General features: G+C 39.6%; 1 protein-coding gene across 1 annotated transcript in view; it reads right to left on the bottom strand.

Annotated features, from left to right (window-relative positions):
• The window catches only part of EFCAB6 (EF-hand calcium binding domain 6), a 107,067-nt gene that overhangs the window by 80,117 nt on the left and 9,877 nt on the right, over nucleotides 1-17,073 (bottom strand). The window contains 2 exon segments of the mRNA XM_075088236.1: nucleotides 1,379-1,548; nucleotides 5,091-5,142. Of these exon segments, the coding sequence (XP_074944337.1) occupies nucleotides 1,379-1,548; nucleotides 5,091-5,142 (222 nt within the window).

Below are 17,073 nucleotides of genomic sequence, written 5' to 3'. Positions count from 1 at the left end.
GTAACTTTAAAACCATCCATGGCATAACCTAGTATTAGAGTTCCCCTAATTAAAGTGGGTTGTTAGCACAATGAATACTGGAAAATGTTAGAAGACATGGAATAGTTAACACAGCTGTTGTATAAACATATCACACTTCTTTGGTTATTTTTTTTAATTCATGGGCTGTTGCAAAGGAGCTATGTGGACACGTTTTTGCTTATGGGACTTGTAAAATGCCTGAAAGTTGACTTACTGCAGATTTTGATAAGGCGCATGAAACAATAGGAAGACTGGTTTGTTTTTCTGAAATGTTGGCTCACACGGGGTTGTTCAATACTGCAAGCATCCCTGAGGGTTTTCTCCCCCCGCCATTTTTTGACAAGTACCCCATCTGCTTCTAAGCTGATTATTGTTCATTGAAAACTGCCGAAATCGCAGTGTAAGGGTAATGTATAGAGAGACTTTAGGAAGCCCAAAATAAACATCAAGGACTGGGACGGCTTGTAAGGTGAGATGTACTGTGCTTCCAATCCAGGCCTTGACCTCCGTATCAAAGATATACAAGATGAAAAAAGGTCAAGATGTTTATTGTTCCTGTAGCCTTGTTTGTCCCTCCTCTCCTGTCTTTTCAAGGCTGAGAAAGCACAGTTACAGGTCTGTGTAGTTCAGTTTGTAGTAGAATGTGCAGTCTTGATGCGCAGTATCAGCTTCTCTTTTCTTAGGGAGTCAGGATTTTCATGACATTAAGGCACAAGAGTGAGTGTTGGAAAATTTTGTTGCTTTTCACCTTCCCATGAAGCAGCAGGCACACAATTACATTCCACCATCACACTCCCCAACTCTCTTCAGTTAAGATCACTTCTAAGGGCATGTGGAAAGGTCATTTGCCATGTCTATTCCAGCTCCACTCGCTGTTCTCTCTTGCCACCACATGTAAAAAAATGTGTTTCTGCAGTAACACCTATCCACTAAAGATTTATTTCACGCAGGTCAGAAAATAATTGTCAGACAATGGTAACTAGTCATTACTCAGTTAAGTCGTTACTTACTTTGATCTGACAGAGTGATCTAGCAATTCACATTATGAAACTCCTTAGCCATCAAGCTCTGATGCACTCTCATTTTGTTTTAGCCTAAGGAATCTGGAGTTCTAATACATACGTTTTTAATGCTGTGAGTTTAATAAGCAAGACTGGAACACACAAAATAAAACAGAACTGCTGCTTCTGCTAACTGGCTTTAAAACCAAACAAGAAACCCCGTGTATGGTATTTGTTTGTAAAAGAAGCTGGATAATTAACTGGCCTCAAAGCTTGGCAATTTTCTTTTCCTGTGATGCCTGGCTCAGCTTCTCCACCTGTCAAAGTATTCTGAAGTATTAATGGCACTCCCTTACCTTTTCTCTAAATGCCCGCTCAGTGCTATCCAGACTGCACTCGGTCACAGCATGCTCAGCTGGTAAAGACGGTAGAAAATGTTTTTTCTGCTTCTGTTCCTTCTCTTCTATTTTCTGGCAGATTAGTGCTGTTAAGAAAACTGATTTAGCGAAGTCCACAGCTTTGTCAACTGCAAAGAAACAAAGCCATCTAGAACTCTTAAAGACTGTTTTTGTTAACTGGAAAAATCTTTATGTACAAACGGACTACACAAAACTTGAGATACAACTTTCTTGTATTTTCTTGTATTTTGAACTTGATCGGTAGTTCAAAATTATGCTAACTAATCTGTGCTTTTGTTGTAGGAGTTTTTAATTTCATATTTCTTTTAAAACATAATGCACATAACTTACCATCTTAGCAGGTAACTTTATTACATTTAATATCAGGAGGTACTAATAGAAACTAACTCACTCTCTTTGTCAGTATGTTCCCAGAATGATCCACTACCAAAAATATATTTTCAGGAAATGGAAGACAGTGTCCTTATAGGCCTTTGATAATAAACATTCCTATTGACCTTGAAAGGCTCTTTTCTTTACCATTCCCTTCATATTCTTCTGTCTCACTGTCCCATCTTAGGTCCCACAGTCCTTGGAAGAGGTTCCAGCTACTGCAAGTCGAAAAGCCCTCCTCAGTGATTCCCCATCAAAAAAATCCAATGCCAAGACCAAACAAATTCTGCGGAATATTTATTTTAGCTGGGCTGAGCGGCTCATTTTGTGATGGTTTGTTGTATACTGCTCTACTTAATGTGCTGTTGGCATGTACACTCTTTGGGATAATGATTCTGCTATGGATGTGTTATATTTGGTTCAGAGCATAGCAGCAAACACCGTGATGGACAAGACACAGGTGTTTTCAGAACCTTATGCACAAAAAGTATGTGCACCAACCTCTTTCAAATGTTATTCCAGTGGGGCTGCATAAGAAACAAAATTATATTCTGTTTGGAAAAGGATAACAAAGTGTGACTTCTCTGTGGTTAGGGCATGCTCTCCACTGTTCCCTCTGCCTGCTCAGTAGCCTGCTGAACACGGTTTTTCCTTCCTGATTAAATAAAGCTATACTTTTTATTATTTAAACTTTTGAAAATTGTTCGTGTGAATGCTCAATTCCGTTTAGAACTGCCCTATTTCAATTTAGTTTTGGTTGGGTACTAATATTTATTAAACAAAGATCACTTTGTTTTGCACCTCAGAAAGGAACCAGAGAGGTTACCACTAATTTGTCCGGATGATCTTAGAATCTATTTTTAGACCAATGTTGACTGGTAATTTTTTTATAACTACTTTACATGGACAAGGCTCCACTTCTCAAAGGATGAAACTGGGAATCAGAGGGCAAGAGGTGAATTCAAGACACACTGAGTATGGCAGGGCCGTACACCCCACAAACAAGGTCTCTGAATGTCTGAGGCATCCTATGGTGGAATGAGTGGAGAGGTTGTGTCCCAGACCCCATTAACTAGATGGGTTAATTAAGAGGGCTATTCATGCACAGTGCTAGGTACAGCATGTACTAGGAACGAGGAGGACCCTTAATTCATAAGATTATTTCTCCACAGTTTCAGTATCGCACACAGGAAAGAAACCCTCAGTTTTTGGTAGCTATATTTACTTCCAGTAATGGTTTCAAAATAGTCCTTGGTAGTACTGCAGAAACTTACAAACCTCTATGTAGTGACACCATGGACATTGGCATTCAGGACCTTTGAACATCAGGCCATCTATTCAAAATTGGTTCAGGAATAATTCCTACCACCCAAGGGAAGACTTTTTGTCAGGAAGAGGATTATCATAATGCTGGCTTCTCTTTTCTAGACCAGGATAGGGTTTTTTTTATTCTTCTGTAATTCTCTTACTGAGGTGCTAAATTTTGAGCAGTAGGAATGAAACAGACAATGTTTGAAGCTAATGCTCTTTAGCCTGCAGAGTACAGGTAAGTCTTTACTAGCTTTCTTCAGCAAAGGTAAGTTTAAATGCTTCTTTTTAAACAAAAATAAATGGAAAAAACAATTAGCAGTTAGCCTCACACTCATGAAAAATCCTACTGCCAGAATACCATATGTGTACATATGTGATGGAGGAAATGCTTTGTTAAATACACTAAATTAAAGTTCAAGATATGCAAACAGACTTACATTATTTTTAAATACACTGGGAGGGCCATTCTCACTACCTTATCTTGAGCACCTTCTTAAACTCACATCTCCATAGATCCTCACATTCACATTACAGGTAAATCTGGCAGATTTTTGCTGTATAACCTCTCAAACACAACCTTTTTCATCCACATACAGGTCTAAATCTCTTCACTGCATCCATTCATCCAACAACTGAATTACTGAAACACACTTTTTCTGTCTTTGAGGAAAACAACTGTATCCTGCTCTTATCAACGTCTCTTCCTTCCTTAGACAACAAACGTAAACTAATGCCTTCATTTTAAGGGTCTCCATAGCCCACGTCCTCCGTGCCAATCACTTTTCACTCAGGAACAACCCCTCATGCCACCTTGGACTGCCTTGTTCCTGCAACTTCAAACAAATACATTTTGTATCTACTCTTATGCTGACCCTTATATTTGAGAGGACCTGCCACTACACATTCACAAACTGACCTAATTACTGATCATCAACCCATCTTAAACATAGAATCATAGCATCATCAAGACTGGAAAAGACCTCTAGGATCATGAAGTCCAACCACCAACCCAACACTACCATGTCTCCTAAACAATGCCCTTAGTTGCCATGCCTACATGTCTTTTAAACACCTCCAGGGATGGTGACTCCACCACCTCTCTGGGCAGCCTGTTCCAATGCCTGACCACTCTTTCAGTAAAGAAATTTTTCCTAATATCCAACCTAAACCTCCCCTGGCACAGCTTGAGGCCATCTCCTCTTGTCCTGTCACTAGTAACTTGGGAGAAGAGACCAACACCCACCTCACTACAACCTCCTTTCAGGTAGTTGTAGAGAGCGATAAGGTCTCCCCTCAGCCTCCTCTTCTCCAGGCTAAACAACCCCAGTTCCCTCAACCTCTCCTCATAAGACCTGCTCTTTAGACCCTTCCCCAGCTTTGTTGCCCTTCTCTGGACAAGCTCCAGCAATTCAATGTCCTTCTTGTAGTGAGTGTCCCAAAACTGAACACAGTATTTGAGGTGCGGCCTCACCAGTGCTGAGTACAGGGGCATGATCACTTCCCTACTCCTGCTGGCCACACTATTGCTGATACAAGCCAGGATGCTGTTGGCCTTCTTGGCCACCTGGGCACCTGGGCACACTGTTGGCTCATGTTCAGCCGGCTGTCGACCAGCATCCCCAGGTCCTTCTCCACCGGGCAGCTTTCCAGACACTCTTCCCCAAGCCTGTAGTGTTGCATGGGGTTGTTGTGACCCAAGTGCGGGACCCAGCACTTGGCCTTGTCAAACCTCCTACAACTGGCCTCAGCCCATCGATCCAGCCTCTCTAGGTCCCTCAGAACACCCTTTTCTGAGCTGATGCCTCCAAAGACATTCTCAACCTCCAATAAGTTAGGTTGCTGCTATGCTTGAGACTACTGCCATGTTGACATAAAATGTCTTACTGTCACCTTCACCCCCCCTACCTGGCCAAGTTCACTGTTTTGTCACTGTCTTAGAGTGTAACTTCTTTGTTACAAAGCTTACCTGTGATGTTCACCATGACTGAATACTGGGCGAAAACTGAGGTTCCCAAGTGCTACAAGATTCCAAGTTGCAGTAACAAATTCTTTATCTGAGGTTTATGAGCCTGTAATAGTGATTCTATTTTTTGGCCCGTGTAACTTGTCACCTTTTGAGTTTTAGGCAGTTTTCACACAGAGTTAGTAGAATTTCCCAAGCCAAAGGAAACTGGCTTTCTTTTCCTTCCTGTCTTAGCTGTATCTGCTGAGAAGCAGAAGCTATCAGTGTCCTACAAAACTGCAAACCAGATCCATCAAGGCCAACAGAAATACTTTTACTGATATAAGTGGAAAGAGGAAAAGTACCCAAGTTTCCACCCCTTTTCTGAGAACATACCTGGAACTTTGTTTTCTGTGCTTTTTTCTTTAACTGTGTCTGTGCTTATGCCAAAATTCTTCAGAACTTCTTTGTAATTAGTCACATTAGAGTCTCTAACACAGTAACAGTTTCACAGCCTAGAGAAAAAGACCCATTTTTTAAAGAGCACAGCTATTCTAGATCAAATGTGTAGTGAATTGAAGAAATAGGAAATTTGTGAAATCTTTAGAAACAGAATATGTAAAAGATTGTGAAAAAACAAATATGCAGTAAATTGCTTTTTTCTACCTTCCTTCTACATTTTTCCCTGGTCTCTTTCTTCTGCCCAAGACTGTCTATAGTATATGAATTGTCTGCATAATATCATTCAAATCCTACATACAGTGCCATTTTCTTGACCATCTACATGAACATGAATTTTAATATATCTGCACAAGAACATTTCTCTTCTAATAATATAAAAATAATATTATATTCTTAAATAAATTCTAGTGTAACTTATGATAAGTCATACCTAAACTCTGCAGCAAATTGTCTAGATTTTATAGCAGGCTGGAAAATCTGCAGCAGCTTCATCTGGATTAAATAGGAACCTCACTTTGTAATTAGAATTAATTTCCACATGGTATTAACTTCCACAGCTTGGAAATTAACCTTTGAGTGCAAGCAGTTGTTTTCTAGATATTTCCCTTGATCAGCAGTGAAGCTGTTAATACTTTATAGATTTGTCACCCTCATATTGTATCCAAATGCTTGGAAAAAATGAGCAGTTATCACCTTTCAGGATGACAGTTTGCTAGAGAATCCAGGACCAGTTTGTCACAAGTTACTGTAGGATTTATTTCAATCCTCTTCAGAAAAAACTGCTGTGACTCATGCTCATGTTTTATCTTCCTAATCATGGAACCTAGAAAGATGTAGTTTTTAAAATTAAAATTAAAATTCTGTTGCATAAAGAGGACCCGTAAAGTCTAAAGCTAAAATGGTACCACTAGAACATCTTGTGTATCACAGGCAACTAAGTTTCTTTCAACTTCCTTTGCATTTAGACCCAGAATTAGTCTCTAAATACAATAACACTTGTGTTTGATTAAAGTATGTTGACAAAAATGCATCTAGTTAGTCCTGATGAATTTGTTCCAAGGACTAATGACAGAAGAATTGATTGCCTTATTTTTTCATTTGAATTTGTCTATCTAGTGAAGAGACTACACCATATGATATAGTCACCTCTTAAACTCTTTTTTCAAAGGCTAAAGAGATTGTCTGCTAACATTAAGCTCCAAAGCGTCCACATCATCCCTTGAATCATGATTGTGGCTTTTTGGTTTTTTTGTTCAACATCCTGGGAATGAGAGCACCTGATGTGAAGCTCTGTTCTCGTTTTGGCTTTGACAGTATATAAAAATAAAACTCCTATTTCTGCTCAGTATTTTTTCCAGACATCTTTGGGACATTAACCCTTTTGGAAAGCCTCATAGCAGAAGCCAAGATCTTATAAAAAAAAGACAAATACCACCTATTTACAACCCACTACTTGCATCAACATAGGGGATAAGGGGGGGAAATTACGCTTGTAATTTACAGGACCATTTAGGTGGTAGATAGAAGAGAACATGGTTGGCCATTTAGAAAATTCCGTTTGGGACAAGAAGAGAAAGCTGCACTCTAACATACTCTGTTTTCCTCTCTAGTCTTTGGGTTGTATGGAAAAGTGTGCAGGTATGATTAGCTGCTAAGACCATCATAATTCCATCACTTTTGAGGGGTACTGAAAGACAGGAATTCCCAATCACAATGTGAAATTTACTTAATAAATTTGGAAAGTAATTTACTTGCCTCTTGCCTCAGTTTCCCATTTATAACAGCTGATTTATAATCCTGCCCAAGCCACGGGTCTATCCTGGTTGTCACAATAAACCACACACCTGTTTTTGGTGCATGTAAGCCATAGTTATATGCATAATTTATGGAGGACTTAGCTTCTTTTTCCCAACAATTCCCCCACATCCTATTTCCCCTTGAGCCTTCTCTTTGTGTCTTACCAGAGGGTGAGGATTATCTGTGAATTTATTTTTAAGGAGACTTTAAAGAGATTAAGATTACATTAACTGTGAGCTGTACATATGGAAATACAGAATGAATATACAGACAAGACAGTACTCTGACATATGTGAAGTGTGGTAGAAACACATAAAATGGATAGATTCGGTTCCACTTTGAACAAACTTTTCATGCATACATTCAAAGTAAAAGGAATACTTCAAAAACATTTGTATGATTGGATTATTTGGGGATTGACAGTTCTATTTTATGGAAATGCCATGAGAAAGATCAGGTTAACAGTAAATCTCAGCATCAGGGATGATACTTTGGTACATTTTAGGAGTGTCTGAAATTCTCCCTTGTTTACAGCTCAGTTTTTGATCTACCAAAAACTCTCAATCTACAACAAAAGCCAGATACATACACAAATTACCATGGCCTTACTACAGAACAGGAACACTCTTCAGTCATTATCCTACATTAGTGACAGTTTTCAGCAATCCATGGGGTACTCTGTTTTCTGTTGCATGAAAACAGTTACGTTCCTTCCCCTAGGAAGTTTCTGCTGTTACTCTCAGGCAATTTCTGCTGTTTTGAACAAAATGGCTTATTATGGATCTGCATATATCAAGGATAGAAAGTCAATGCCATTTAATAAACAAATGGAAATATGGAACTAATTACTGGTTCAAAATTGCACTTTTGCCCACTGTTCTTTATGCTCCAGCTTCTTATTTGGGATCTCCTTGAATAGGTAAGGATCACCATTGTGCTTGGCACCACATCCTTACAGAAGGGGCAGGACACAATCTGGATGTATAACAAGTGGAGATTGAGTTGATCGTTGCAGCAGCCATCAAAACTGGGCCAGATAAATGATAAAAATCAATAGCAGACTTGCTATTGCCCTCATCTGGGCATATGAAGAGAACAGATTATGTAGCATCATTCTTGATTGATCTATGTTAGTATGCCTTAAAAAATAAATTATCGGTCCTAATCATCACAACAAATAGTTTGCTTTCATAAATTTATTGACCAAGGAATGTATTCCCAAAGACTAGCTCTAAACACTTACAGCAGTCTCTTCCATCCTTTATAGAGGCAAGAGGGAAAACAGGCACTACCACAGGGTCATTCAGAAATCCGAAATTATGGTCGTCACCTGTTTGCTCTCTAGGTATGCTAGTACCTTTTCACTTACTAGAATGGGCAAAAAGCCTTAGATATTTTAAGTTAGCCTTTGGTTTGCCTTGCCCTTCCTATCATGAAATGATTTCCCTATTTATTTCTATGACTTCCCTATTTATATAATCTAAACAGATTCATAGGTTATCATCTGAAAAAATGTATTCCAGTACCTGCTGATGTTCAATACCTGCTTAAATTTGATCTGTTTCCTCTGTACACCCAAGATGGAAGGACTGGACTGAAACCAGATGAAAACAATGAAAATAGGTTCATTACATTCAAGTGGCACTGGATCAGACCCTTCCTAAAGCCCTGTTCTTGCAAACACATGGTCTTTCAGAGCACATGAATCCCAACTACGTTAACTTTACTGCTAGTTTTGGCCCTGATAGGCTGAAGCATCCAGTCCTAATACTCTTGAACCAGCACCATGAATACAGCTGGACTACCCAGATCCACAATGGGAGGTCTTTGCACAAGGTTTGCTTAAAAGCTAGAAGGCTAGCACATATCTCAGTGCTGATAAGACTATTACATAAACAAGCATAAGAAAGCCAAAAATTGTACTGTACATTTTAAAGACTGGGTTTCCTTTTAATTTCAGTACATATTCCTTAAGCAACACTTCATCTGAAACTGTTTTTTTAGTCAGTAATTTTCAAAAAATTGAAGCTGACAATGCACATTTAATAAGCGTAGAAATGGCTTCTGGTTTCCTAAGTATCAAAATATGCTAATTATAAGTATGACTATTCATTATTTTCCTACTTTCTATTTTTACACACATACAAATACCTCCTAATTGTTAAAATTGAAAAACAAACAAATGTACCCATTATACTTTTTATGAATCCAGCCCATTTTCAAGTAAAAGAAATCATTCTTTACACAAAGATTTGCTCTGAAATTGCTGCCAAAGAAAATAACCTTGAGTTATTTGCTGCATAACTGCCACATGAGTACATTAAAGGTGCCTAGGGACAGCTTCGTCTTGAGCATGTGACTTTTAAGAAAAAGCTTTTAAGTTCAATATTTAAAAATTGCTGCCATATCCCTTTTCTCTCTCTGTTTTTTAAATTAAATACAGTTATCGCATATAGGAAGAAGTCAGATGTTTTTTCTTCCTATGTTTTCAATCATCTATCTGACAATGATGGTTTGTATTTCCTGGCTGCAATGAATTCAGGATATCATTAGGATGTTAAGGAAATAGGTGTGTATGTATATTTCATGGGTGGTTTTTCCCACAAAACTAGAAAATGAAGCCCCGGTATGAAACCTGAATAACTTTCCTGACCATTAGGACTAGATGATCAAGACTGCCCAACTGTGAAGGGCTAAAAGCTGAAGACCTAGGATCTTGTCTTAAGGAAAGCTATATTTTTCACATAATCAAGTAAATGTTTAGATGGGACGTCCAGCCAAAAAGCGTTTACTTCTCTCTAGCAGTGACTGGATTTCAGAACTTTTAGACTACTGGGCTTTTTTTTTCCAGAAAATTTTTAATATCCTTTTGGTGAGGTAATACAATTGCTCTGTCTCTCAGGAGTTGGGCTGGCCTATCTGAAAGAAATGCTACAAGTGCAAACAGGGCTTTCTGGCAGAGTTTGTGCATCCAAAACACCTCTGAAAATGCATGTTTTCCCCTGTCTATACACTAAGTGTCCCAGCCCAAGAGATATGTATGGGCAGCGCGTTATGTCAGGATCTTGTCAGAAAAAGGCCCCCTAATAATTACGGGGCTAGTCCAAAGTCCATTAAAGTTAATTGAGAGACTCGACACTGTGTCCCAGAACAACCATAACAGGATTATGGGATAAAATATTTGTTAATCAATCCAAGGCAAGTATTCAGCAGGCTTTGGCTTGAATCAGAAACAGCTGCAGAGTCCAAAAGCAGAAATCAATTCAAGAGACCACACTGTGAAGGGACAGCAGGAAGAAAAGTGGTGGCAGAACTTGGTCCAAAGAACAATAAAGTCTTCTCTTTTTTTTTTCCAAGATCAATGCAGAAAGAAGCATTTAAAGTGTAGTTCAAAACAGAAACCTAAAGGACAGTAGGGACCCAGGCCTTGTCACATGACATGCACTTTCTCTAAAAGTCACAGCCACAGGCCCGTGTTATGAAAACTATATTGTCAAGAGAAACATGACAAAGATATTAAGGAAACATGGCATGGGAGCTAGTTGAGCATCCAATGCCCTAGAACATCCCTGGACCCACAGCTCTGAAGCAGAGGCTCTTTTGATATACAGAAACCTCACTGGAAACCTCAAAAAATGAAGAAAATTTCTTTTTGGTGAACTTGACTTTTTAGGTTACTGGGTTTGGAAAATGACAGTCCAAGCTTTGGTCTGAGGAGGGGAGCTGAGTGGGAAGAAAGGGAACTAGATTATAGAATCATAGAATGGGTTGGGTTGGAAGGGACCTTAAAAATCATGCAAAAAAAGAAAGTACTGTGCTCACCCAATTTATGAGGAATTCAGAGTGAGACACAGATATACTTGAAAGATAGCAGAGGACATTTAGATTCAAATTTCTTGGGTTGCCCATGCCTCTGAACCAACTATGATACAGACAAAATAAACCCAGTCAACCTGACCTAAGTTGCTCACTTGGCCAATGTTCTTTTAGGCATGATTTTCAGGAGGTGTAGCTTTTGTACATTAATAAATGTGCAGACAGAGGAGCAGAGTATAATCACCTGTTTTACATTGTCCCACAGGTTTAACTGGATCAGTGCAAAATTACCTGCACAGAGCTGAACTTGACACATGATTTCACATTCAGAAGAAAAATATTTTATTCCTTTGACTAGGGAATTAATATCCTTCCTTAAATGTATTATCAACATTAATTGCACTTGTACTTAGAGAAGCGAACACAGTTTCAGTTGCTTTAAGCTTCATTCATAATAAGAAAGTTAGGTTAGTTTGGGTATATTTAAGCATTCTCAATCTTACTAGGCTTCTTCAAAAGAATATCTCAGTAGTTTGTGTGCTATTCCATCACTAAGCAAATAAAATAAATGTTACATTTTATCTCTGTATTACTTCTGATATTCTTTCATACAGAGGTGACTTGGTACCATTATTTTTATTTGTTAAGCTTCAGAAGTTTTTCCTGACAAAAGTTCATAATTTTAGAGCTTTAAACCCCCCAAATAAAAATTTGTGTTCTTTTTTATTATTCAGTACTTATGAGATGTAGAAACAGTTTTATAGATTTATTACCTTTCAGATTGCAATGCCAAACACAAGGTTTATTGTCAAATAAAGCATCATTTTGGTTTTTTGATTGCCTGTGTTAGAAGAGCATTGCGTCTGTTCTATAATTGCCTGTACCAAATTATTTAATTAGTTTTGTTGATATCTAATTCTGGAAAGTATCCCAACTAGAAAAAAATACACAAAGTGAAATGGTGTAGCCAGGCAATATGAAGTGACAAAAATTATTTTGGGAGTTGCTCAAAATGAAACAAATATCCAAATAAACCACAACAAAAACCCTAGAGCAGTAAAGCACCATCCTAATCTGCTTCATTTTCTTTTAGGTCCCTATCCAGCACACAGTCTCTCCAGCCCTATTTCCTGATGGATTTCATAGACTCCAAAATCCACAGAAAGTCATTTAAAATCAAAAGACACTAAACATTATTTGGAAACAGAGTGTGTAACATGAGATTCATGTTGGTTTAAGGCAGTTTGTAGCTGATGTCCCTGTGCGTCATTGGCATCAATTCACAGGCACTGTCATCACTTGATCTCTTTCAATATTTCCATCATAGTGCCTTATAAGCACAATTTCACAGCAACCCATCGGCAAAGATACTAAGAAAATATTCCACATGCTCTTTGGATATTACTCTCCTACCCTATCATGCTTGGGCCATCCTTCTTCCTGCAACCCTACTGCAGTCAAAGCTCCAGCGACTTTCCATCCCCACGTCCTGCTCCCTACTTGGATGCAGTCTCTGAGTTTCCATTTCACCATATCACTTCAACATGAAAACCATGCTAAGAGGAGGGTAAGCAGACCATAGTACCCATGATACAACATTTCCCTGTTCACTGCCCCAAGTTGCACAGGATGTGAAGATGTGCTACAGTACCATTTTGTTTCGAAGAACAGTGTTCTACCCCAGGGACACAAAGCCAGTCATATTCAAACTATCTGCAGGAATTCAGCAAAAGCACAAAAGAGCTGATCAGACCTGCTGCCTTTTTCAAAGACAAGATTTCACTAGTCACCTGGTTATCAGGATCTTTTTTCCAGTGAAAGGCAATGGCTTTCGGCTTTCTCCACTCACTGATCTCAGCAGGAGTGGGAAGAAACCAACAACTTCAGATGAGTTGTGAAAGAGAGGGGTTCCTGCCTCCTGTAGGTAAGTCCTACACACACGCTTTGTCATTTTGATACATTTGTTCTGCTGAATAATGTTTCAGAAAGGTCTTATGTATATCCTATGTCAGCCAAAGAAATTAAAGATGTCAAGCAACAGACTGTCCTTGCACCTTCCATAAGCAGAGTAAGGAAACCCTTTCCTCTCTTCACTGCTTCTTCCTCTGGAAGAGCCTCTGGGGTTCTCACTATCTCTTCTGTTCAGCTTTCAGAGTGGAGCAGGCATCAGCATCTCCATGCAGACTCCTCAACCCTGCCCTGGGTCTGAGGCCAAGAACATCCACCCCCAACATCACTCTGTAAGACTGCAGGCATGAGGATTGCCACATTGTCCCTCTAGTATCATAATGCCCATCCTGAAAATCATGCTGATTAGGATAAATTCTGATGCAGGACTCACCCTTTTGCAATGAATTACCAGCATATTTATCCTTGCATAGTATTATGTCCTTTTACTCAGAGAAAGGCTGAAGGCTGCAACTTGCATACAGAAGATAAACGGGCAAATTAGCCTGCTGCAAGCAGCCCCCAGCCACTGTCATTCAGAAGATCACAAAGGCCCCATCATTTGTTGTTATTATTACTCTCAAAGAAAAATCATGGCTGTTCCTTTACTTACTTTCCAATTTCTGAGTCCTTCATCCTAAAACAGATTATCTCAAGAATTTGCCTTAGTGTGTGCCTCTGTATCCATCCTGCACAGCTGTAGTCAAAAAGTCTGCAGCATGTGATGATGTTTTTCACATTCCTTGCACTCTACAAGTTACAGGTGATTTCAGTGAACAAGAAACCAATACTGACACAACGTGACACAAATGCAAGCACTGGAAAGCATTGCTAACATATAATACAAAACACCATTTTATACCTATTTCGATAATACAGGACACTTTTCCCCAGCACAGTAGGAAATGTTACAATAACACTCCATGAGAAATTAATATTTTGCATTTACTCAGCGTCTAGGGCAATTTCCCCTTCAAATGGCACTAGTAAACTTCAAAAGTCTTTCAGGCAAAGCAATGAATTTCAGATACAATTCATATATCTTAAACAGTAGTCAGAGGATGAACTTCCTTCAATGACTGAAACCTAGAGATTTGCTGGAAACAAAATATCAGAGACCAAGGCAGGTATCAGTGAACTTCAGAATATCAGTGAATTAGTTGTTCTACATATACCGAAGCATTCTGTTTTTTCACTTAACTTCAAAAATTACCAAAACTAAGAATTAGAGGTTGAAAGAAAAAGTATACATGGGACAAACTGATTAATATATTAGTATTCTGGCAATTGCAACCCTCTTCTCCAAGTTTGTTAAAAATCTCAGCAACCTGGACCTTAAAGTAAGCTTACAAAATGAAAACTGACAATAAAAGTTGTATTGAAGGCTTCCATGCTTATTCTGTTTGGTGCTGAATTTGCTCAGCTTACAAGAATAGAGCCCCGTTTAAAAATATCACTCTTTTTAACTGCCATTTCTGCAAATGCAACTGGGGAATTGAAAGTCAGGCTGTGTTCTTTCTGGCTCACATAATAGCAGCAATAATAAAGATTCTGCCACTGCTCCTTACTCACTCATTTGAATGCGGCTGCCTGAGACAGAATTAAATCCAGCTCCCGTTGCATATGTTCTGCAGTGCTACCAGGAGTAAGGAGGAGGAAAGTCCTTGGAGGAAATCCTGATCGCAGTGAAGATGGTACTCCAATGCAGCCAAGATTTCATATTTTTGTTTATTTTAACCAAAAGAATCAGGATTCCAAGCTCCGTACTCTCACTACAGAGCATTATGCAGAGCAAATAGGCCTATTTGTGGCTATAACCATCCACTGATATAAGCAGAGGTTGCCCAAGGTAAGTAGCTATGGATCAGGCAGAACTGACTACTCCTTGGCAGCTCTGCCTGGAGAAAAAGGGTGGAAGAGGATAAAGCCTCTTATCTAAAGACATGAAGAAGGAAAACCAGTTTTTAGTCATTTAAAAAAAGTCTTTTCCTATAGTGATAGATATAAAACAACAAAGGAAATTCAAATTCAAAGAAAGGATTAGACTTCACCAGAGTAAGCTAGGATTTCTCTTTCTTGCCATGATTGGCAAAACGTTTCCACCACAACTCCAAGCTTTTAATGGAGAAAGAAATCAGCAATCTTGATTCATTTCCCCCTGTGATCAGATTTAACTGAAATGTACTACTTAATGAGCGAGGCAAAGATTTGGGTACTGTGGTGCCTTGTACCAGCAGTACATTTTTCTGCCAGCTTGATACGACCATTTCTCCATACAGGTTAGATGAGCTATGTACCAACCAGTTCATGCTATCAGAATCTTTCAGCAGAGACACTAGAAGCAATGTTCCTGTTCATTCTCTGGAGTACTAGTGATATCACAGCCCTCTTAGCAACCACAGGGCTTTGCCATAGTGTCTTTGGCATAATGCTCCCTGTTGTCACCAACATATGCCAGCTGGCTGCTTCTCCCCACCCCAGCAGTGACTGCATTTCAACAGCATTTATGCATGTGAAGCACTTGGGGATCCCTTGGGAAGAAGGAGGACAATGAATATTTTAAATATTTTCTTATACTTCGGAAGCACAAGGGATATCCATTGAAAACACATCCTCTACAGGCATCGCAACAGGAGGACCTTCCAGCCACTCCCTTATGTAGACTGCAGCTTACTGTGAGACAATTTCCTGCCACAAATCACTGAAGTTCATTTTGCTACCCACACAAGTATTGCCAGTCACTGTATATCACAGTATTTTCCTCAGCAACTGTGTCTTCCATAGATCTGGGCTTCTAAGGTGCCACCTGCATCATGCGTTGCTTCCCTCTCCCAGCCTTTATGGAACTTGCTTGGTGGCTCAGGGTATCTGGCAAGGGTGGGAAGGAGGTCTGGAAGGGGGCTTTCATGCATTCCCTTTACCCCAAACTCCTGAATTTTGCCTACAATAACATATACCACCTTTCTGGTATTGAATGAGTCTGAGAAAGGTTTTAGGGAACACCTGAGACAAACAGGCCCCTAGCGTTACAGCTAGAAGAAGAATTGTGCTTTGCAGAGAAGGCAGCAGGCTGGATAGGGAGGCAAGGAAGTTCCGCACAGATGCGCTATGGTGGTGTGCCTATCTAGGGGGATATGTGTGGAGGAGACTGGGACAGACCCAGTGTTTCCTCTGCAGGAAACAAAAGCTGCTTGCCCTTGACACAAGGATCAGAAGCAAAATCTGTGTTCAAACTTGTGGTTGCTGCCCCTCATTAGAGCGGTACAGTCACCCTAATAAACAACATATGGGAAATCTGGGGTAATTATTTGCCAAGAATGCAAAAATAGCAAAATTTTAATGGCAGCAATAAGAAATATGCTGTAAGGAATAAGTTGGGGGCAGAGTGGTAAAACATGCTGCCTTCTTCCATTTTTGTGAAAGTGTCAAAAATGCATAAATTAGTGAAGAAAACCCCATACTATAACACCTGGCACTCTCTCTGGCAAAAGGACTAGAGCTCAGATGTGCTTTCAAGGCAAACCCTGCAACACAGGACGGCTTGGAAGCTTACCACCCCACTAACTGTCCCTGAAGGGACCGTGCATCAGATCCAGTCTCCAAACCACCCTTCTTGAGAGTGGAGGAGGTGCATGTGAGCAAGCTGGCCAGGGCAGGGCAAGGAAAAACCCTCAGTCACCCTGCTTTGAGCCTGTCTCAGGACAGTCTGAAAACAGTCTGCAGCTGTCTCCCCATCTGAGCATCCCCTTCCCTTTGACCTGCACACCCACGCAGAGACGTACACTTAGATTTCCTGCCCTTCGTGGCACCCCATTGTAAGAGGCACTGGGGGAAGAAAGGGAATGATGGGGAAGCTTTGAGAGTTATGGCTATATACCTTATCACCAAATGGAAGATTTCAATCTGCAAATATCTATCAATCTAGCGTATTACACACAGAGAGATACACACATCGGATTTTGTTTGTTTTGTTAAAAAATAAAGG

This window comes from Phalacrocorax aristotelis, chromosome 1 (assembly GCF_949628215.1).
Source record: "Phalacrocorax aristotelis chromosome 1, bGulAri2.1, whole genome shotgun sequence".
NCBI lineage: Eukaryota > Metazoa > Chordata > Aves > Suliformes > Phalacrocoracidae > Phalacrocorax > Phalacrocorax aristotelis.
The sequence above is the reverse complement of the archived record's forward strand: the minus strand, read 5'-3'. Positions and strand labels throughout refer to the sequence as shown.